Source organism: Elgaria multicarinata, chromosome 5 (assembly GCF_023053635.1).
Source record: "Elgaria multicarinata webbii isolate HBS135686 ecotype San Diego chromosome 5, rElgMul1.1.pri, whole genome shotgun sequence".
Lineage (NCBI taxonomy): Eukaryota > Metazoa > Chordata > Lepidosauria > Squamata > Anguidae > Elgaria > Elgaria multicarinata.
This window is the reverse complement of record NC_086175.1, coordinates 101,005,714-101,027,826: the sequence shown is the minus strand read 5'-3', so window position 1 is coordinate 101,027,826 and position 22,113 is coordinate 101,005,714. Positions and strand designations below refer to the sequence as shown.

The 22,113-nt window shown below is 47.3% G+C and overlaps 1 protein-coding gene across 1 annotated transcript in view; it reads right to left on the bottom strand.

Moving 5' to 3' along the window:
• The window catches only part of ATP1B1 (ATPase Na+/K+ transporting subunit beta 1), a 39,555-nt gene extending 17,984 nt beyond the window's left edge, over positions 1-21,571 (bottom strand). Inside the window, exons 1-2 of the mRNA XM_063126905.1 lie at positions 21,187-21,571; positions 14,633-14,761 (exon numbers count right to left, since the gene is read on the bottom strand). Coding sequence (XP_062982975.1) covers positions 14,633-14,761; positions 21,187-21,286 — 229 coding nt within the window. The 5' untranslated portion in view covers positions 21,287-21,571. The remainder of the gene's footprint in view (positions 1-14,632; positions 14,762-21,186) is intronic.
• Positions 21,572-22,113: the final 542 nt, after the last annotated feature.

Sequence of the window (22,113 nt, the reverse complement as noted above, 5' to 3'; positions counted from 1 at the left end):
TGCTGTACAGAGTAAAACAATAAAATAGCAAAAACCTGCCGCATAGGTTTACATTCTAATAGAATCATAATAAAACAATAAGAAGGGGAAGAGAATGCATCAAACAGGCACAGGGTAGAGTAAAACTAACAGTATAAAAGTAAGATCAAAATCAAGTTTTAAAAGCTTTAGAAAAAAGAAAAGTTTTTAGCTGAGCTTTAAAAACTGCGATTGAACTTGTAGTTCGCAAATGTTCTGGAAGAGCGTTCCAGGCATAAGGGGCAGCGGAAGAAAATGGACGAAGCCGAGCAAGGGAAGTAGAGACCTTTGGGCAGGTGAGAGACATGGCATCTGAGGAGTGAAGAGCACGAGCGGGGCAATAGTATGAGATGAGAGAGGTAATAAGCTTATCTATGTACACAAGTTGCTGGGGAAAATGAGCAGGAGGGTGCTGTTGCACCTGTGTCCTGCTTGTGGGTTCCTGGTTGACAGCTGTTTGGCCACTGTTTGAAAAGAGGGCTGTACTAGCTGGAACCTTGGTCTGATCCAGCAAGGCTGTTCTTATGTTTTTATGTACCTGTACACCTTCAAGGGCGCTATTACATTATTGCCCGGGTTCTCAGTGCTCAGATAAATGGCTCCTACTGCCCTACTCTGACTCAGTTTGGAAGCTATTGTGAAAGATGGCCACACTATGCAGCATGGGTCCAGGGACGCACAGCTGGGAGGGCCTCCAAATGACAGTGCAATAATGGCAGCAACATCTTATACACCCCCCTTCAAACCATTTAACATAAGAGGTAGCGGTAAGTCACTCAGCTGGTGTACTGAGCCCAGACTTTCCTTAACGTGGGCACAGAAGCCGGATGCAACCACAGCCTCACCCTGCAGGATGCTCGGCCTCTTCGGAGAAATGGAAAGCATTTTATAAAGGAAATAAGGTGCTACTGCTATCCCCTGGTAAGGGGAGCATTGCTTGAGGAGAAAGAGCAGGGGGGAAAGTGGGTGAGGATGGGGAAAAGGAGCATCCAGGTGGCAGGAAAGGAATGTGTTGGTTCCTCCTTTCTTGCTTTCAAATAAGTTTTTATAGAAGTTGTCAGGCTGCCCAGGATACCAGAAAACCTCTGTAAAGAGGTTTTAAGAAGAAAGACAAAGAGACTGACCTGTTTGTTCCCTCCCCACCACCTGATGAGAGGTGGCCGAAGAGAGCAAGTGATCAGAGAAAAGCCAGGTGGGTGGGAGCGAATGCTCAGGACAGTCCACCCCACCCCACCCCCGCCACAAAGAGGATCCAGTCCAGGGTCCCCTGTAAAGAGTAGGGCCCTCTCAACCCTAACAGTGCCACTGTTCAATAGACCTCTCTGATCAGCAGTACCCAGCCAGAATCAGGTCTCCTGTTTTTTCTTTTTATTTTCTACAAATTATATTCAGTGGCTCTGTTCAGATGTCATGCAGAACGTAATTGAGCTTAGGCAAACCTCAGGTTTGTGCATTGTCTGTTTCTATCTCCTCTAGTTTGGCCATAAGGATTTGGGAAATTTTGCTTCCATTTTTTGCTTTTTTGCAACTTGTTTCATCCAAACCAACAAACTGTGGTTAATATTAACTATGGTTTGCTAAACATGCAGGTGTGTGTGTGTGAACCAAGATTGCTCTAGTCTTCTTCAGGTCACACTAAACTATGGTTTAGCACAGCCTTCTCCAGCCTGGTGCCCTCCCTCCAGTTGTTTGGGACTACAACTTCCAGCATTCCTGACTGATGGTCATATTGGCTGGGAATAATGGGAGTTGCATTCCAACACATTTGGAGCGCATCAGGTTGGGGAAGGCCACACTATACCATCATGTGAAGCATTCGCATTCACCCTCGCCCTCGCCCTCGCCCTCACCCCCCTTCCAAGTGGCAGCCAATACCCACTCCATATTGGAGTGGGGCCAGCGAAACATTTAACATGATGACATCACACCTTGTTTGCTTTTGTCAACCAATAGCAGGGAGCTGTGTGGAGCAGGTCTTGAGGGTGTTTGAACAAATGGTGTCGCCTTCTTCTGCTAAATTTTCTCTCCTCCCCACCCACAGTGACTTCCAGGACTGCCTTCTGGACCCAAGTGAGAATTGTTAGTCCAAGGGGAAGGTTTCCTTTGTTCCCAATTCATCAGCTCCCAAGAGCCAAAGGTTTATTTAATGAATGTGTACACTACCCTTCAATAAACTTTTCTAAGGCGGTTCTCAGAAAATATATGCACAAAATTATTTATTCTAGAGCAACGCCGCCGCCGCCGCCCCCCCTCTCCCAAACACACCTTCTAATTTCTAGCTCTCTTAGATTAGGGTTACATCGCTTTCCCCATGGGATATAAAAGCAGCCCACCCTTTTACCTGGAAGATTAATGGTAGCCCAGGGGCTACAACAGAAAGCTGGCAAACTATTCCCACCTCTGCCTCGGGGCTGCTACTTTTCCTTTACATCTGAGGTTCCCTCTGTAAGCACATGCACTATTATGTCTGAAGTATGGTGCGGCTGCCTATTCCATTCAGATGCAACAGGAAAAACAGCAGGGCCCCATTCAGACATTACCGTGTAGGGTGGCCACGTACCCTCTTCCCCCCCTTTTTTTTTTTACAGAGAACAGTCCTCTGTTTGAAGGGCTGTCCTGTCCAGTTCTTGTTTGAAGAACCATTGCACATCAGCGGTTAACTGAACAGACATGTACACAGGTCACATGGTCACAGTACTCATTAAATTGTAATAATCTAAAATGCGTCTATACCTATAAATTAGCACATGCAAATATTATACAAGCCAGCATCCTCTTTTTGGGTGATGCATTTCTTCTGTTGGAGTGACTTATAAGGGTCCACCCTGCTATGCATTTTCCTACACATGGAATATTCCTGTGTAGGAAAACTACAAAACTTGGAAAGGCCCACGCGTTACAAAGAAGCCACTTGTACTGCATTTTACTCCGAAAACAGAAACGCTATTTGTCCCTGAAGCTTATTTGAAGATTAAACAGAAATCTTTCATTAAGTCTTAAGATATAATTCAACGTGCAAAGTTGTGCTTCATTTCTTTCCGTCTTCACCCTCTACAGCTTTGTATTGCGTGCCGACCTCTTCCAAAATAAATAAATGCTTCCTGGCTCTTTCTAAAGGGCAAACAAGAATAACTCCTTCCACCAGCCCTGCCCTTACTCAGTAACCCTAGACCAACAATGCCATGTGGGCATGTGGGACAGGAAAGAGGAGGAATAGAATACCTAAAGGCAGCCTGTGAAAGAATTCAGGAAATAAACGTGCCAGTAACTCGCACACGCCAAAGGTAAACCAAGCGGGCAGCTTTATAGATGCCCACGTGGGACACCACAACCTCCGGTGATGAAAGAAGATCATCGGTGTTGCTAGGATTCTGCAAGCTGATTTTGTGAAGAAAAGGCATATGGTACAGTCCTCTTAGATTGTATCCCTCCAAACAATCTTGTTGGGAAAAGTTATAGGGTACAGTGTCCTCCCATGTTAAAAGTGCTTCCTGCACACGGAGAACCTAACACATTAGGAAAGAGTGCTCTAGTTTAGCCTTGCCCCTGACATGACTAGAGATGTGAAGACCTGAAAAATCCAGGAGAAAAAATGGGGGGAAACCAGAAAAGAGAAAGAAGAGAACACAATCCCCCCCCCCCGCCTTGGACTTCTGGTCAATTTTAGAAAAAGACCCTATTCAGACGACACACTAAGCCACTGTGGTTAAGCATTTTGAGCTAAACTTTATGGCTCAGTGTGTCATGTGAACCATGACTTAGCATGTTGTGAGACCCATTCCTAACCATGGTGGCTACAGAACTGACCAACCACACTCACCAACCATTTACTGCAAAAGGGTTAGCGGCCTAACCATGGCTTAGTGTGTCATCTGAAGAGATCCAAAATGGGGTTTCCTAAATCTTTCTGGGTCCTCTCCCCGCCCTGCCCCACATTCCCCCCCCCCAAAGACTTTTGTTCTTTAGACATGGCAGCTTTTATGTGCATGTGTTGGCATGAGGACTCTATGAGCTGTCTTTGGATTTCTCTTTCGGATCACAGTGTCTCCCTACAAAGAATCATTGAATCATAAAGCAAGCCAAATGGAAAGTTTCCAATGTGTTACTATACTTCTAAATAAGCTGATTACAATAACTGACAAACATGAAATGATTGGTTACTAATAAAGTTTGCAGATACAGACTAATGTCAAAGCAGCCCTAAGAATAAAATAGACTGTTCTAACCTGATCACAATAAGACTAACATCAGTTCTATATAGATATTAATATGACAATCTCTCTAGCATTGTTAGGCTGCCTTGTCAGACAAAGTCCACTCAAAGCAGTGTACAACAACAACAACAAAAACACTGACCTTACAACCATATAATAATAATAATATTAAAATGTGAAAAATTACAAACATTCAAAAATAAGCAACAATATTTAGAACTCTAAGAAGTCCAAATAATTGTCACAATAAATCAGTAAATCAGCAATATATCCAATAAAAACAGATAGGTCTTCAAAGCCTATTTGAACTCCAAAATTGTTCCAACTATACATCCCTTGGGAGTTCCACACAGGAGGGGCCACTACTGAGGAGGCCCTGCATCTAGTGCCAGCCACACTAACTGACTTTAAAGAAGAGCCAGCAAACAAGGCCTCTGACGTCCATCTCAAGGCATGGGCTCATTCATACAGGCACAGGCCATCTTCCAAATAACCTGGTCCCAAACAGTTTAGGGCTTTATAGATCAAAAGTAGCATTTTGAACTAGGCCTGGAAATGCACTGGTAACCAATGCAACTTGTACAAAATGGATGTAATACTTTCTTTCAAGCTGTCCACAGTGGTTTAGCATCATTACCAAGACACAGCCAGAGTTGATAGTATCCCAGGGCAGTTACCTTTCACTGGTTCTGTAGTTCTACTGGCAAAAATAGATTTATATACATTACAACATCAACCAGATCTCCTAGTGTTCATATAAAGCACCTTCTGCAACCTGGCGCCCTCCAGATGTTTTGAACTACAAACCCATCACCCCTGATCATTGGCCATTCTGGCTGGGGCTGATGGGAGTTGTAGTCCAAAACATCTGGAAGGCACCAGTTTGGGAAAGGCTGCAGAACACATGGAAATTAAGTGGATGAGTTACCACTGGGACATAGTGATTTGTGACCTGCTATAGTGATTTGTGAGTAAGTCCCATGCGAGCCAAAGGAATTAGTTAGTCTTGATTGACTTAACTCCCATAGCTTTCATTTATTAACTAAAATATTCACACCCCACCTTTCCTTTACAATGCTCAAGGTGGCTTGCAACAATAAAAAACATAGCGCAAAACTCATCAAAACAGGTCTACCTTCAACACTAGGTTGAGCAGTTTTCCCCATGCTAAAGCCAAGAGCACAGTACGGAGCCAATTCAAGGGGCACAATTTGTTTTGAGACACAGAGGGCTGTACAATCCTGCCAAGTTAATAAAATGGGGATTAACACCATGATGCCTGTAACAAATGAGCGAGAACGGACCGGGCTCCAGACCTTTGAGGGCTCTGGGCAGGTAGCTGTCATGACAAGTCATGACAGTAGCCCTCAATGCCACCCCCCCATGCTAACAACCACCACCACTTGGGCCTGTCCAGTGGTGACAAAAGTGGAGCCTAGTGACTCTGATTTCAGTGGGGCGGTATATCCATTCTGAGTTTCAGTTGCAGCCAGCCAAAACTCTAAAGGAGCTTTCCAATGTGCTGAGCCTAGTTTGGCGATGGGGTTCAGCACCTTGGATAGCTCCTTTAGAGTTCTGACTGAAACCCAGAATGGATTTACTGCCCCACTGGAACCGGAGCCACCTGCCTCCACTGGGTGATGCTGCTGCAACTGCCAACTTCAGCCTCCCGCACATGCAAGTGGGCTGACGTGGAAGAAGTGCTAGAATTGGCTCAAGAGCTCAGCAGGTGTAGCCACCACCTAAGCCTGTGAGTGCCAAGGGGGGAGCCCAAGCAACCGGGGGCATTAGGGAGGCAGGCAGCAAGGTGTCGGCTCCAGTGGGCCCAGCCTGGGCACAAGGACTCTTGCAAATGCCCCCATTTGCTGGCAGCTGACGCCGGGCTTGGCTAAGGATACGGCATGCCTTCCGAGGTGAAGCTTCAGTACAGAAATACTCATTGCTCACAACTGAACAGGTTATCAGGTGTTAATTCTGCATGTCAGATAACACTGGATGTTGATGCTATCCAGTACAAAGAGTAATGAAGTCATGCAAGAACTGATGAGTTCTACCATGTGAGATAAAACATTAGGACCATCTGGGGCAGGTGTGCATGTATGTGGGAAAGCTATTGAAACTGAGCCAACAGGGACAGCCTATTTTTATTTTAAAACGTGGAGTCTTTAATATATCTTAGCTCTGAATATGTTATTCACATGGCAACATCTTCCAATGGATTGGCACATACATTGCCATGGAGATGGCCCACAACTCATCTCTAACCCACGCCTAACTCTCTGCTGCCCTGTGGCCATTTTCCATAAACATTCTTACCCAAAAGATCAAAGGCAGTTTTCTTGAATAAGAGAACAAAAAAAAAAAATTACTTCCTTAGACTGTTGGGAAAAGTTAGTGGTAGATACCAAAAGCAAAATCCAGATTTGTGAGCTGTTGTAAGTCGAGGAACTGAGGGCAACGTCATCCACATACAAATTCCCATCCTGAAGACACTCTCATAGATGATGAGTATTTCCAGAAAACTCATCTATGGATTTGAGTGTAATGGCTGTACACATTCAGGGCAGGCATACGACATACAATGAGCTATGAAGAGCCACAGGCAGTGTGGATCATGCCCTCCCCCCATCTGCTAGCCCCAGCTGCCACGGCCCACCCACAAGCTATGAACGGCTAATACGGTTTAACCTTAAACAGGGACTCTTTCCATTTTAATACATGGCAGCAGTGCATCTCTGGGGCTGCCTCACCCACAATGCCTTGCTCTGAGGAAGGAGTCCTTCTGCAGACTGTGGCACTCAGGAACAAGATGGCACTGGAGATGCTGTGAACGCCTGCACTGGCACTGCTGCTGCTAATCCAGCAGCGAAAACTATTTGGAAGGGTGAGAAGGGAGGGAGCAGCCAGCAGGTCAGAGCAGGTGGTGTGGCGGGGAAGGATGCAGCGGCAGTAGCAAGTCCATAAGAACATAAGATGGACCCTAGATGGACCCTGGATCAGACCCAGGGTCCATCTAGTCCAGCATTCTGTTCACACAGTGGCCAACCACCTGCCCACAGGAAACCCACAAGCACATCATCATCATCATCTTTATATCTCACCTTTATAATACAAAAAAAATGCCCAAGGGAACTTACATTGAAGCTTAAAAATAAAACAGGATCAGCAAAAGAAATAGGAGCACCAGGTGAAGACTTTTAGTCTCCCCAAAGCCTTTGAAAATCTGAGTTTTTAGTATTCTGGACAACTGTTTATGTGCTGTATATGTGTTAGTTATCTGCTTTTATTCTTCTCGCTGCTGGAAATGCTTATGCCAGAAGATGTTATGCCACAAATAATTTTAGGTCTGATATTGCGGTTTTAACAGCATTTTATCATTTTATGCTATAAGCTGCATGGAGAGCCATGTTATATAAATATATAAATTGCTTTATATATAGTAAATCAAGTATATAAACATATTTCTATGCAAACCTGGTGGTAATTGTGACTGACAGACACTCCATGCAATGGGCCTGATCCAGTGAGGCTGGTGGCTCCAATGTCAGTGGGGCAGTGAATACGCTCTGGGTTTAAGTCAAAACCTGCCAGAACTCTAAAGGAGCTATTCAGAAGCTCCTTAGATATCTCCTTTAGAGTTCTGACTGGTTCTGCTTGAAACCCAGAGCAGATTCACTGCTCCACTGACATCGGAGCCACCAGAGCCCACTGGCTTGATCCATGTGATCAGTGGCATGGAAGTGTTCTAGTCACCACAAGGAACAGCAGCCACACCGACGAGATGGACACCTTGAGAAGGTTCCACCCTTATCAGCAGCCTAGAAATAATTTTAGATAGATAGATGTTTTGGCAGCTTCCAAATGAATGGGGATGTGTTTGGCCAAGCTCAGAATAGGGTCACTAGCAGAAAGGGCAATTTAGCTGCAGTGCCATTTTCCACAGAGGGCAACACAGGGTCAAGATGAGGCTTTGAAATTCCTGGGTGCATGCGGTAGTTGTGCTCTTATCACATGACGTGTGTGTGTGTGAGCGATGGAGACACAGTCCCAGCGGTGGGTGCATTTACAATGCTGGCAGCCTGCAAAATATGAGGAACAGCATGCATTTGGGATGCAGGAGTGAGGCTACGCAGATCGTCACGGGGGAGCTTCCGACGTTACATGTATCGACAAGCAGATGTGCAACTCTGAAACATGCTGCGGAAATGTCCAAAAGGAACCACTAGTACCTCCCTCATGGAAGATGCACAAGTTTGCATTTCAGACATTACCACATGCAGCAGATGAAAGCTCACTGATGCGTCTTTCTGCTGGCACATGTAGCAATGTCTAATAAAATTCAAAGAGACTGAATTTTAGTCTTGGATCTGAAACACCTAAAACTACTGAAAGGGCAGATGCCTCACAACCGCGGCCTTTTTCTGCTTTCCCTAATCCCCATTTGTGTTATCACATCACGTGCAATATATTTAGGATGTTTTAACAATGTATACTATGCTTTTAATCAGTATTTTATGTATTTTATACTTACTGTTGTTCTTGCCTCGATCCAAACGGAGAGGCGGGTAAGAAATAAAATTATTATTATTATTATTATTATTATTATTATTATTATTTTAAGCAGCATGTGTGAACGAGTGAGAGAGATCACCTGTGTTTTCTGTTTTGTGTAAGTGATTGTAAAGGAAAGGATCAACGAGTTAGATGACCTTGGAGATCATCTAGCCTGACCCCCGACCCAATGCAAGTTCTGAGAGACGGCTGTGCAACTTCTGCTTAAATATCTCCACTGAAGAAGAACCCACCATCTTTACTATTCCACTGCCATAGCTCTTACTGTTGGGACCTGTAGTCGCCACTCATTGGTTCTAGTTCGCCCCTGCGGAGCAACAGTAAACAAGTCTGCTCCATCTTCTGCATGGTGTCCTTTTAGATATTTGGACTGCTACTGTATCTCCTCTTAATCTTGACTTCTCCAGGCTCTTTGGCTGCACATCCCTTTTGGTCCTACTACGGCCAAAAGAGATCTGAAATCAAGGAGTATAGTTCAACAGGTACCCATGTTCTTTAATCCACCACTGCCTTGATTTCTAACACATAGTTGCTTAAGTTACCACTCTGAGAATCCATGCTACATCATTCATTGATTAATTCTTCCATGCGTGGAAATTAACTGCATAGACATATTGGCAAGGCTGTAACTAAATTTAAGTAAAAAGAGGGATGTTGGGCAAATGCAAAGCTAGCTTTCATTTTTTTATAGGCTGATAAACTTCTGATAATGTGTAAAGCTGACAATAAATATACATTGATAGATTGCTCTCTAAATACATTGTCCTCTATTTATGTTTTAGTCCTTAATTGGTAAGTACTAACACAGGCCTCTTTAGCACATGTAAAAAGACAGCTGAGAGTGTGATCATTTCTGCAATCTTGTAAATGCCCCCTATTGGCTCTTTAAAGAGTAGCAGCCAAGCAACTGCAGCTTTAAAGCTTGGGGGTGGAGAGGGACATCAAAAGGAAGAATTCGAGTAACAAGAGCAAAAGAAATCACATGAGAAGAAGAAATCCCAGCTCAAGCTCACACAGAAGTGAAGACTGAAAAGTTTCCTCTTAAAATGGGGGTGGGGTGGGGGAAGAGGCTGCTTCATTGAACAGCCCCCCATAGTCTGATGATGGCCACCTCAGATCACAAGGGAAGCAAATACTAGTCTTGCTGAAATTCAAAGAGTCACAATTAAACCAAACCACCAAAACTAGGTTTTCCCAAAAGAACATTTTAAAAATAACGGGAAACTGAAGAGCCATAGAGTTTACCCTGTGGACTTCGATAGAGCTGCAATACTCTAGTATAAAGGGCCTCAGTCAGTGTGTATACTATAGAGCAACAAGAATCTGGAATAATGAAATATCTGGTGATCTGAAGTACTGACAGAAACCACCAACATATCAGAACTTCTCTTGAGTTTAGGATTCTCCTGAATCAATTTTTTCCAGCCTATGTTGTACGTTCCAGAATTCTATGCAACTCAGCCATGCCATCCATTGGCTATCCTAATGCATGGGTTTATATCGTATTCTAGCTAAAAGCCCATCGGCACGTGATAGGGCTTGTATATGGCAATGGCCCCTGGGGCGTGAGGTACACATTGGACTCCCAGTGCTATACATCAATGGAAGCTAGGCATGCCAGGAATGGAGAGGGTCAGTCCTGCTTTTGCTGCAACCATGTCCTCAAGCATGTTAACTCATTTTCATGGGGGGGGGGGAATAGACAGGTGCACTAAAGGGATACTGGTGGGGCAGAGTCTAAGTCTGCTTGCTGTGCCCGATGACGCCAATCTGTGAGAATCATAGTTGTGCCTGCTATACCCAGACAGACGGACTTGGAATCTGTGTGACTTGGAAAAAGCCGGGAAGCTGCAGAATCTATAGGTCAGATTCACAGCAATTCAAACTCATTTAAATCTGTTGTGGATTTTTCTCACATCCCTAGTTATAATCCAAAAAATATGGAGATCCACTTTCTACTCACTCCTGCTCTAGAGCAGCCTTCCCACCCTAGTGCTGTCCAGGTGTTTTGGACTACACTTCCCATCATCCTTGACAAGTGCCCATACTGTCTGGGGCAGATGGTTGTTATTGTCCACAACATCTAGGGGGCATCAAGTTGGTAAAGGCTATTCCAGAAATCCCTGCCAAGAACTAGCAATCGATAATTCTCCACCGCCATACACACCTGGCCCATAGCAAGTAATTCAGCCCTGTACAAGTTGCCAAACCCATTTATTCAGTGCTACAGTCAGACTGCAACCAGCTACAGTAGCATAAAAATGCAACATTTCTGACTTTCATTCCAAGTCTCATCCTTGACTAAAATCAGTTAAAGTGAGGGCAGCTAACAGAGGAATGTAATGGTTGAACTGGACCCCAACCCAACCCAGGCATATAGGCTTGCTGTTAATGCAGCTGCCAGAGGGACTTGCGTCTTGCTATAGGGGTCAGTTCATCCAGCAGCATTCTGGCAATGATACAATGGCTGTTTAAAAACAGTGGAGACTGGTGACTCTGAAGTCAGTGGGGCGGTGAATCCGCTCTGGTTTTCAGTTTGAACCAATCAGAACTCTAAAGGAGCTATCCAAGGTGCACCTTGGATAGCACCTTTAGAACTCTGATTGGTTCAGACTTAAACCTGGACCAGATTCACCACCTCACAGTGACATCAGAGCCACCAGCCTTCACTGTTACAAACTATATTGTTGTTAAAAGCTTCTGAAGTCTTCCACAGACGTAAATCATGAGCATACCCAGCACTGAGCAGCCTCAGGGTCATCTATAATGTGGAAAAGCCGACGCTGCAAGGCTCCTCCCCTGCCACTCCCCTGCTGGTTCTTACCAGCTGCTGGGACGAGATAAAACAATAGAGGCCGAGTGGAACAAAAAGGGCAGCTGCCGCGTCACCAAATCATCCTGCCGGCTCACATGTCGCTTACGGACAAATGGCTCAACAATCGGCTTCTCTTTGCATTGTGGATCCACTGCGGTCAGCTGGGGGCAAGCGGTTGCTGAAGTAAAATACTAAGAGAACCCATAACCATACCAGGCTGCCTTTCGTACATGCCAGATGCCAACAAAGCTATTAGAAGCCAAGGCACCCATGAAGAGAAGCCATCCTCTCCTACTGCAGATGGATCCAGCCCAGAACTACTACCTGAATCCGTGCAAAGAAGGCCCGTCAAATGCAACTGATTTCTAAGAGAGCGTGCTTCAGTTTACAGCCCAAGGTGAAAAAGGCAGGTGTTAACTTGTCCAGTGGCAAGCCTGGATTAGAAGCCAGGTATTCTGAACCTATCTTGCCTGGGACATTTTGATGCCTCAGGCAAAGGACAAATGGTGCCCTCCCTGTTCTGCTATTGAACCTGACTTGGCTGGCTGTTGAACCCGACTTCCACCTCACCTGAGGGCAGCATGCTGGCTTAAGGACCACAGGGCAGGATGCATGGAACACACTGCTCTGTCCTCCAACAGCCAGGAGGCTGCTGCCACCACCCACCATCTGCCGCCTGAGCCGGCTGCCTCACTTTGCCTAATGACAGGGCCGGCCCTGGTCATTTGCATTCATTGTCCACATAATACTCTGAGCACCACACAGTAAGCATTTCAGCAGGACGCTTTGGTTGGCATGTTTCACAGATGGCAGAAAGGAAACTTGTATTGGTTGGGAATATGTCTTGCATCCTGAAATGGAACCAGGGTCTGTCCCAAAGCCCTGTGCCATGACAATTCCTGCTTTGTGTGAAGCTATGCCTTTCTCTAAAAGAGCTGTGTGAATTGCTCCTTTCAAGATTCTTGAACTCAATGGGTTGGATCCAGATTCAGTCATACACAGAAGACCCACTGAAATCAATGGAGCATCAGTTAGTCATGACAGACTTATGTCCCATTGATGGGCCTACCCTAAGTATGACGAAATCTGGATCAAACCCAATGCCTACATCTTTTCTTCATTTACTTCCCAGCTTCTTTTGAATATAAGGACAGGTGTCTGCCAGGTATACACAGGGCTGGCCGTGCTGGGAGACAGCAGGCACAGCCCATCAGCCATTCCACTCTTTTGGAGGACAAAGCTGTTTGTGCCACGCCGGCTGTCCTGCACACACCCTCCAGGCTAAACTTCCTGGCTGCTCTCAGGATCAGTGGAGCACCTATCCTGTTGCCAGCGTGGAAGTAGGATTCAAATGTCAGTCCAGTTGGGTTCAGTGCATAGCATAGAAGGGGATGCCATGTTGTTCTTTGCTTCAGGCAGCAAAATATCTTGGGCCAGCCCTGTACATACAGGTGTGGTCCATAACACTGTTCTCCTTACTTCCTAACCAGGCAATATGTTATCTCCACACACACATTTTTAACCTACCATCATATTATTAAGGTTTATATACACAGTATTTTGTTCCCAGCCTCTTTGAAAGAGGAGGCAGTCAGGCCACTTCTGAAGAAACCTGACCTGAATATCTAAACCAAGGATGGTTGACAACATCCCTTAGTTCCAACATGTAACTTAGCATCTAGCTAAATAATTTTCTGCATATGTCCAACTTTCTCCTTTTCTCTCTAGGACACACTTCCCCAGCCTGATGCCCTCCAGATGTTGTTGGACTCCCAACTCCCAGCAGCCCCAGTCAGCATGGCCAGTGGTCAGAAATGCTGGGAGCTGTAGTTCAAAATTTCTGGAGGTCACCAGTTGAAGAAAGCTGCTCTAGATGCCAACAGAACAGCAGGGCTCTTGCTCGTTGCACACTTGTGTGGAAGAGAAAATTTTAGAAGAAGCAGCTTGCCAGGCAGGAGAAAAGCTGCACCTCCTGAAATCTCCAATGCTATACAACTATGACAGAGGCGGGACCCCTTGTCCTTCGCTGTATCTGATTTTCTCTCTCTCTCTCCTGGTGGTTTTATTTAAGTTAAATGGCAACCACAAAAATGGTGCTACTGATGTGACCCACCTCAGATAGGAACCGACACACTTTGATTCCCAACCCATCTGATCAACAGATCCACTGGACTTAGTGTGCCATCTGAACAAGGTCACTAGGATACCCATGACTGCATCAGAACAAGGTCACTAAGATACCCATGACTGCATCATAAATTGACCTAACGTGGGTCCCCAAAGCAACACTATATATATGTTACAAAGAAAGGGTTATATATAAGTGGAGTCCCAGGTTGGAAAAGCTTAAAGACTATTGGACTAGAGCAGCATTCTCCAACCTGGTGCCCTCTAGAGGTGTTGGACTACAACTCCCAAAATCTCACAGGCAGCAGAGCTGTTGTAGTCCAACACATTGGGGGGCACCAGGTTGGGGAGGGATGAACTGGAGAGTTCGATTGGAATGCCTGGGCTCAAAACACCACTAAACTACAAAGCTCACTGAATAGCTTTGGACAAAACTTTTGGCCTTGGCCAGGCCTCCTACTCCTGGTGCCCTCCAGACGTGTTGGACTGCATCCATGAATGCTGGCTGGGAATGACGGGAGTTGCAATCCAACACACCTAGAGGGCTCCACTTGGGTGAAGGCTGAGCTAGGTTGTTACTCAGCGCTCCTTGAAGGAAAAGCAAGATACAAATATGATAGAACTGGAGGGCTTACTAAACTTGTGATGCAATAAGCAATGTAACATTCCCTAGTTTGCTACAGCTGACTAGTAAATCATCTGCCTGACCTCAGAAGATCTGAGGAAATAAAGAAAGCCAGACAACTTTTGAAAGAGGCAGTCAAAAGTTGATCGCTGCAGCTCTAGAACCCTCCACAGCCCAATTAGGTAAAAAGGCCCCAATCCTGTCACAGCAGGGCTTGGGGTGTGTGGGTGGACTAGCTCCTCCATCGGTTCTTGTTGTTACCTGGGGGTGCAACTCGGTCCTGATACTTGGGCTGGAATTCGCTGATGGTGAGCAGCAAGACTTGAATGGTCCCAATGAAGATACCCGCCAGGCAGCCGTAGAAGATCACATAGAAGAGGAGGATCTTAACTGTGACAAGAGAGAACAAATTCAAGCGTCAAGGAGAGACGGTTAATGATGCAGGAGCCATCTGGGCATGCAGCGGCTTCTCAAGGGTCACACACAGGTCACGTCAAGACCAACATTAATGCCACTGGAATCAAAGAGAGGCATTGCGTTCCAGGGATGACACTTGGGGAGGTACAAATTTTGTTAAATCTGTTCTGATTGCATTTCATAGACTGTCAGGCATCTTTCATTTTTATTGTCCACTAATGGGTGGAGCTGGATTTTTTTTTGTACAAGAATTTTGTCCATTTGCAAATGCACCGTTGCACTAATGCACCCTTGTTAATTGTGCAAACCTCTTCCAAAAGTTATTTTTAAAAAAATGGTCTGCAAGTCCATGGAATCTGTGTGACTCAGATAAAGCCGGTCCGCTGCATAATCATCAGGTCAGATTCATAGAAATCCAAACTCATTGAATCCCATTGTAATTTTCTCTGACAACTGTAGTGCTACTCCACCCCAAATTAGCATACAAACAAAAAGAAGACCTGAAAACAGGAAATATATGTATGTGTTTGTGTTTTTTAAAAAGGTAGTGAGCTAGGAGAAGTTCTCACAGAGATGGACGTTCTAAGAAAATTTATTTGGTTCTGCTGAAATCAATGGTCTTCCTCTTTCTTAGACAAATTCATGGCAAAGAGGTCTCTATCAATGGTTATCAGCCATGATAGATATGTGGAACCTCCAACCCCAGAGGAAACCTGCCCTCTGGAAAGCAGGTGCTGCTGGAGAGGACACACAGCTCTACACATGCCCTGCTTGTAGAGATATCTGGCTGATGCTGGTTAGAAAGAGAATGCCGGATGAGATGTATCTTTGGTTTGATTCATTAGAACTCCTTTTAGGCTCTTAATGAGATTCAGCCCCAGTTCACTCATTGCCCCAGCACCAATCCTTCTAACACTGAACTTAGGTGGTGAATGCCAACAGAAAGGTAGCCAAAATGGGGCTACTGAGAAACAAGATGGAGGTGTAGCATGCTCAGGGGAATGCCAAGGTTTGCTGATGTACCACACACACACACACCGTTAAGGGGACATAAATTGACCTAGTGACCTTGTTCAGACGGCACACTAAGCTACAGTGGTTAAGCATTCTGAGCTAAACATCATGGCATAGTGTATCATGTGAACCATTCTTAACCATGGTGGCTACATAACCATGGTTTAAACATGCTCACTAACCATTTGTTGCAATAGGTTTAGCGGCCTAATCATGGCTTAATGCGTCATCTGAACAGGCCCAGTGAGGCATATTCAATAGGCACAAAATATAGAGTAACTGTTGGAAAGAAAAAACAGAACCAGGGTGGTGGTGGAGGAAGGAGAGTGAAATGCAGGGGTGCAGTGGACCCTGGTCTCCCAGGGGTACAATGTCAGGACATTTAGATTAGCAGAGACACTGATGTCAACTGCTCCTGTGCCCAGTTTTCCCTGTTCCCTCTGATCTTAGCTCCAATCCTCATAGGAGTGGGTGGAACATTATTTTTTATCAGCAACAACATATAAGTACCCTGTTAGAATTTTAGGGTGTCTTGGTCTTGAAGGGGCAATATGTTTACGAAATATCTTCTTCTGATGGAGATTGAAATGTCCAGAAGTGATTTGTTGATATGGATCAACATAGCTGCCTGGACTGTTGGATTCTCTTTGGAGGCATGGCTATGGGGACTGCTATGTCTGAACTTCAACATGTAGGGATGGAACTCTGAGAAGGAGCACTCCTTTTAGGAGGGAGAATATACTGCAACATTTCAGTAGGGCTCAGTTGTACAACCTTTCAATGTGTGGGAACGACCCCAACTTGACCTACCTACCCCATGCTTTGCTGTAGATCACCGTGACTCAAAACCTACATGACTCTGCATAACCCTTCCAGGTGAGTCTTTGGGAATTACACCCATGTCTGAAGATGCAGGAAAATCCTGTACACTGCAACACAAGCTTTCTCAACCTGGTGCCCTCCAGATGTGTTTGACTACAATTCCCAGCATCCCCAGTCAGACATAGCCCAACACATATAGAGAGCATCAGGGCGGAGAAGGCTGCTGTAGTACATCTTTGAGAAACACCATGTATGGCACATCTACAGTATTTCAATCTCCCCACCCCCACCCCCAGCACATATTACAACTCTCTGGCACCTTATTGCTACACAGCTTCAGACCTGAATAGCTTTTAGCTTGCTTTTATGTAGGATATTAAGAAAGCCGCCCAGTACAAGTCACACGTTCTGGCTACACTGCGGCGTGATCAGCCAGATTAATATACAAATTACATAAGTGATTACGGAAGAGGGAGGGGACGAACATTTAAAACTTTTCTTTTTTAGGAGGGCTGCTCCAAGGAACTGCACACAGCCTTTGAAATCTGGTTGTATCAGTTACCAGTTTACAGGGATTATCTCTACTGATTAGCCGTAGAGTAACATGCTGTACTAGGCATCGCAGGGCAACCCTGCTGCATGGAAACATCAGCTCATGCCCACTTCTGCTATTCTAAGAAGACCCAGCGTGTGAAAAAGAAGGTGTGTGTGTTAGACTACAAATTGTACTCCAAAGGGGGTGACCTTTAGAACAAACATGCATGTGGAGGGACTGCAAAGGCAGTAAGCAAGATAAACACTGCTACGGAAAAGCTTTCCACCATTGATAACATGTCAGCGAAAGAGAAAACCCTACGAAAATAAGGCATTTCCCCCCTGAAGGGAGGAGAAAGGGAAGCTATCCGCAGAGACCAGTGGGCACAACGGTTCCAGCACTCTTGGGGTTAACACACTCTTTAGTAACCAGGCAGCACTAGGCAAATAGCTGTGACGTCAGAGAGATTTGGGCATTTTTTCCAGAGGACAGTCATAGGAGGTGCTGTTGCAATGAGCCAAAGAGGAAACCTGCTGACAGCAAGGTGGTGTGTGTGTGTGCGTTTTAAAGGATGTAAAATTTTAAAAAGGAGAAAGAAATCAAAAGAGCTCAAGGTAGTGAAGGAGCATGACTTTAAACCAGACTTCCAACCAGGATGTTAATAGCAACCCACAGACCTCCCTACACTACAGAAGTAACCCCTTTTAGAAGAAAAAAGAAAAAAAGGACATAGACTCCTTCATAACTTTTTAAGGAAACAGAATAGCCTGATTTTTAATACATAGGTAAGATCCTCTCTGAGTCTAGCTGCTCTGAAAGAGACTTCAATGTCATTCCACTGCCCCTTTCAGCCAACAGACATCTTGGGTGCCTCCAGATGAGGCTGCTATTACACCACCACACTGTGTCATTCACGGAATTTTACAGGGGTTACAGAGGTTGCCATCTTCCTCCTGCATTCCCCTCTGCCTTTTCTGTCTTTTTGCTTACGGTGGAAAAATCTTTGGCTGCCCAGTGCCTTCGGGTTGTTCATGCTACAATCCTTCATCTGGAAAGGGCACCTTGCCTCTAAAGCAGCCTTCCACCAACCAGTCCTTGAAACACATGGGACTACAGCTCCCATCATTCCCATGTAGCATGGTAATGCTGGCTCAGGCGATGGGGGGTTGTAGTCCGAACCATCTGGAGCAGACACAAAGTTGGTAGAAGGCTGCTGTACAGCATCTGAAGAAGGGATCTCTTCTTCCACCCCTTCTGGAGCCCTGGAGAGGCTTATGGTGTCACACACCTCCCAACAGACCCCAGTTCATCCATGACCTGTCCGGCATTCATTCCCTTTTCATCCATGCAGATCCTAGCCAAGGATCAAAGAAAGCTCAGAAGCTCCGGATGTGGCACTTCCAATGGGACATTGGCTGGATTCAACCCAGAGACAGTGCGAGACCAGCAGCTGTAGCTTGGCAGCCGCTCTCTCAGCAACTAAAGAAAAGGTCTTCTACAATCTGTGAATCATTTTTAGATGCACCTCCACCCATTTTCTCTCCCCTACCCAGTCCAAAATTCTATTTATAAAGGCAGCTCTCCCTAAATAAAGCCGCTGTCTTTCATTCTCAACAATATTTTGCTTCTCTCTCTCTCTCTCCAGAGCCATTTGCCACCCTGACCTCAGTATCATGGATGTTTCTAAATTTGCACAGAGAGTTTAGAAGGGAATGGAAAGTTCCAGATAAGAGGCCCACTTCCCTGATGCAAGGATCTACAGAGACACTCAAGACGGCCTGTTCAAACCCCAGCAGAGAGAGGAGGAGACTCAAGGGCAGCCTACCCTTTCCTTCAAGGGCAGCCCATATCTAAGGCAGCCACACAAAAGGCCCCGGGCACATTCAGCACTCATCCCCATGGAGCACGGTGGGACCTTTCCCTCCACTAACAAGAAAAAGGGCCCGGAAAATAAAATTGCATTAAGCGCTTGTTGGCCAGCATAAGAAAAGCCTGATCAAAATAATGACCCGGCAGGCTGGGAGCCAAAGAGTCAACAGCACCTGTACAGACAGAATGTTAAAAGGAATCCTCCTTAAAAAAGAATCTTGGCTGCTCAGATACCATGGTCTAGGACCAGGTGGGAAGAAATACAAAGGGAGAAACCAATGGACTGGAGGTGTAAGCAAAACCTTTGGTGTCCTTTGTATTTGTGCAATGCAGAGTCAGTGTGATGACCCTGGAAAACAGGCCTTGGTCCTGGAGTAGGGGGAGATGCTGAGAGGGGATTAGCAAATGAGAAAAATTAAGTGTGTATGTGTGTGTGTTCTGAACCTCACTCTTATTCAAGTTAGGTAGAGTTGCTAGGAGACAGCCTTCAAGGACTTTATTATTCCTAAACCTCCCTCACTTTGTTCCCACCTGACCTTTCTCTCTCTCTCTCTCTCTCTGCAGCTCACTTGGGCCTCCCCCAGATTAAGGTGCATGTGGAAAAGTGGAAAAGAACAGGCTAAGATTCCAAACAATTTGCAGTCAACCCCAAAGGAGACCCCTTTAGCTCAGGATTGTCCTTGATGGCAGACCCCCTAGCCTGCCCCCCCCTCAGGGGATTCCAACCAAGAAGTCTTCCATTACCTCTTCGCTAGGGAAGGTGTCACCTTGACTAACCTTGAGCTGTGATGCATTATTAACCCTTTTGGGTTGGCGGAGGCTGGGAAGGCAACCCTACACACCCGTCGCCCTTGCTGTGCCCATACATTCTCCCCTGGCTCATCGTGGCCATTTTAGAGATGAAAAGAGCCTGGGGGTGGGTGGGGGAAGAGAGGAAAACATACCCACACACTCGCACCCTGTAACACACGCCACTAGCGTGATGCCCTTCCTGAACCACATGGAAGCAGCCGCAGTGGCGGCTCTTCTGGTGGGGAGCAGCTGGGGAGGGGCGGAAGGAGGAGGAGTAAGAAGGGGTGATAGGGATCTCCCCCTCTCCCCCACCCTGCCCGCAGTCACGACTCTTTCTCTCTCTCTCTTTTAGTACTATACATCAATGCCCTTCAGCACGACCTTTGCAGGAGGAAAAAGGAGGAGAGAGAGAGAGAAGAAAGCCAAGCGGCTCTTCCTAGCACACGGAGGCAACAGGCAGTAGCCGAGCGACAAAAAAGAAGTCCACGCAGCCGGGGCGGCGAAGTACCCGGGGATTGTCTAGACAATCGCAGTCGCCCAGCGAAGCAAACAAGCCCGCCTGCCCGCCCTAGCAACGCCGAGACGCTCCGTCCAAATGGAATCAACGAGAGCCGTGCTTTCCACACGCACACCTCCACCATATATGTATACATAGGAATGCTTTACACACACACACTCGAGTCAGGCACATTGCCGGGAAAACCCTCCGTCGGTCACGCTACGTCAGCGGCAATGACATTGTCGGAAAGTCTCACTCGCCTCCTGCACCAGACCGCTCGGCGTTCCGCTCGCCCTACTCCCACCCGGGAACACCTCAACCCTTGGCTCCCCCCACCCCCATTTCGAAAGCTGCCCAGGAGGAGGCTTGGCGAGTATTTTTAAACCTGGCAGCGACAGGAGGAGGAGGTCAAAAGACAAGGGGGGGGGGGGACACAAAACCAAAACCAAGCCGGGGCGAGTAATGGGGAGATTTTACGCGCGGCGACGGACACCTCGTCAAGCCGCCCCTGCGCCTCTCGCCTCGGCAGTGGACGAGGCGACCGCCGGCGGCGGGGGTGGGTGGGTTTGTGCCACGGGGCTGAAAGCAGCAGCCGAGGCGGGGGAGAGCCCCCTCCTCCTCCCCCTTTACACCAGTCTCTGTCCACCTGGGGCCGCCAGATGGTGGTGGTGGTGGTGGGGCTACAGCTCCGAGCATCCCCCGGCCCACACCTCCGGAGGGCACCAGGTGGAAGGAGGCGGCTTTGTAGGCTCTGGCGCGCGCGGATCCAGCGCCGGTCCCCTCGTGGGTCTTCCCGGCTCTGCGCGCGCGCGCGGGATCCCAGCGAGGAGCCGAGGCGGGAGAACAGGGGACCGGCGAGATACTCACACCAGCTGCTGCCAGTCCTGCCGAGGAACTCCTTCTTGTCCGAGTTCCAGATGAATTTCTTCCAGTTGCCATCGCCTTCCTTGGCTTTGTCGCGAGCCATGAGCGCGGAGCGAGGCTGCTAGCAGCGCCTTAGCAGGAGCTCCGGAGCAGAGGCAGAGACGCAGGAGCGAGGCAAGGGTCCGCCGCTTCGCCCGGAGAGATGGCGCGGTCCTCGGCGCGTCCCCCCTGCGCTCTTCCCGCCTACCGCAGGGCACTCGCGGTTTCCAAACTGCCGGCAGGCGCTGGGCAGAGAAGGGAGGTCTTTGTGTGCCGGCGCTGCGCGTCCCGCCCTCACCAGGGGTGGCTGTCAAGTAATCCTGGCCCGGAGACACAGACAGAGCGAGCGAGCTCCCAGATGAAGGGGTGGGGGTGGGAGGGTGGGGGAGAACCAGCGTACAAGCCCGGGGAGGGGGGCAGAAAGGAAAACCTGGCTCTGACCAAGGAGACAAAATCAGCCCCGTCCCCTCCCACTCATGCGGGATATATGGCCCAGGTTCTGGGGAGAGCCCCGCCCCCTAGAATGCCGGTAGCCAATGAGAGTGTCGGCTTGCCGGAGAGGGCGGGGCCGACGGCGAGTTGTGGGACCTGCGGGAGATATAGGGAGCCGCGCGGGGGGTTGCGGCGGCGGCGGCTTCTCTGTCGCTCCCCTCCTCCTCCTCCTGGCTGTCTCTTCACCCACTTCTCCCCTCATTTCAAGCTCGCCTCAGCACCTGCTTGGTGCCCCACGGTCGGGCTCAGGCGGGGACGAGCGAGAGCGAAAGCGCGGCGGAGGCTGGGGGCTCCTGTTTCAGCGGAGCGGTGCATCCGCCCTGGGTTTCAGTCAGGACTCTGAAGGAGCCCTCCAAGGGGCTGAACCGGAGCCCCAACATGGGTTCTGACAGAAACCCA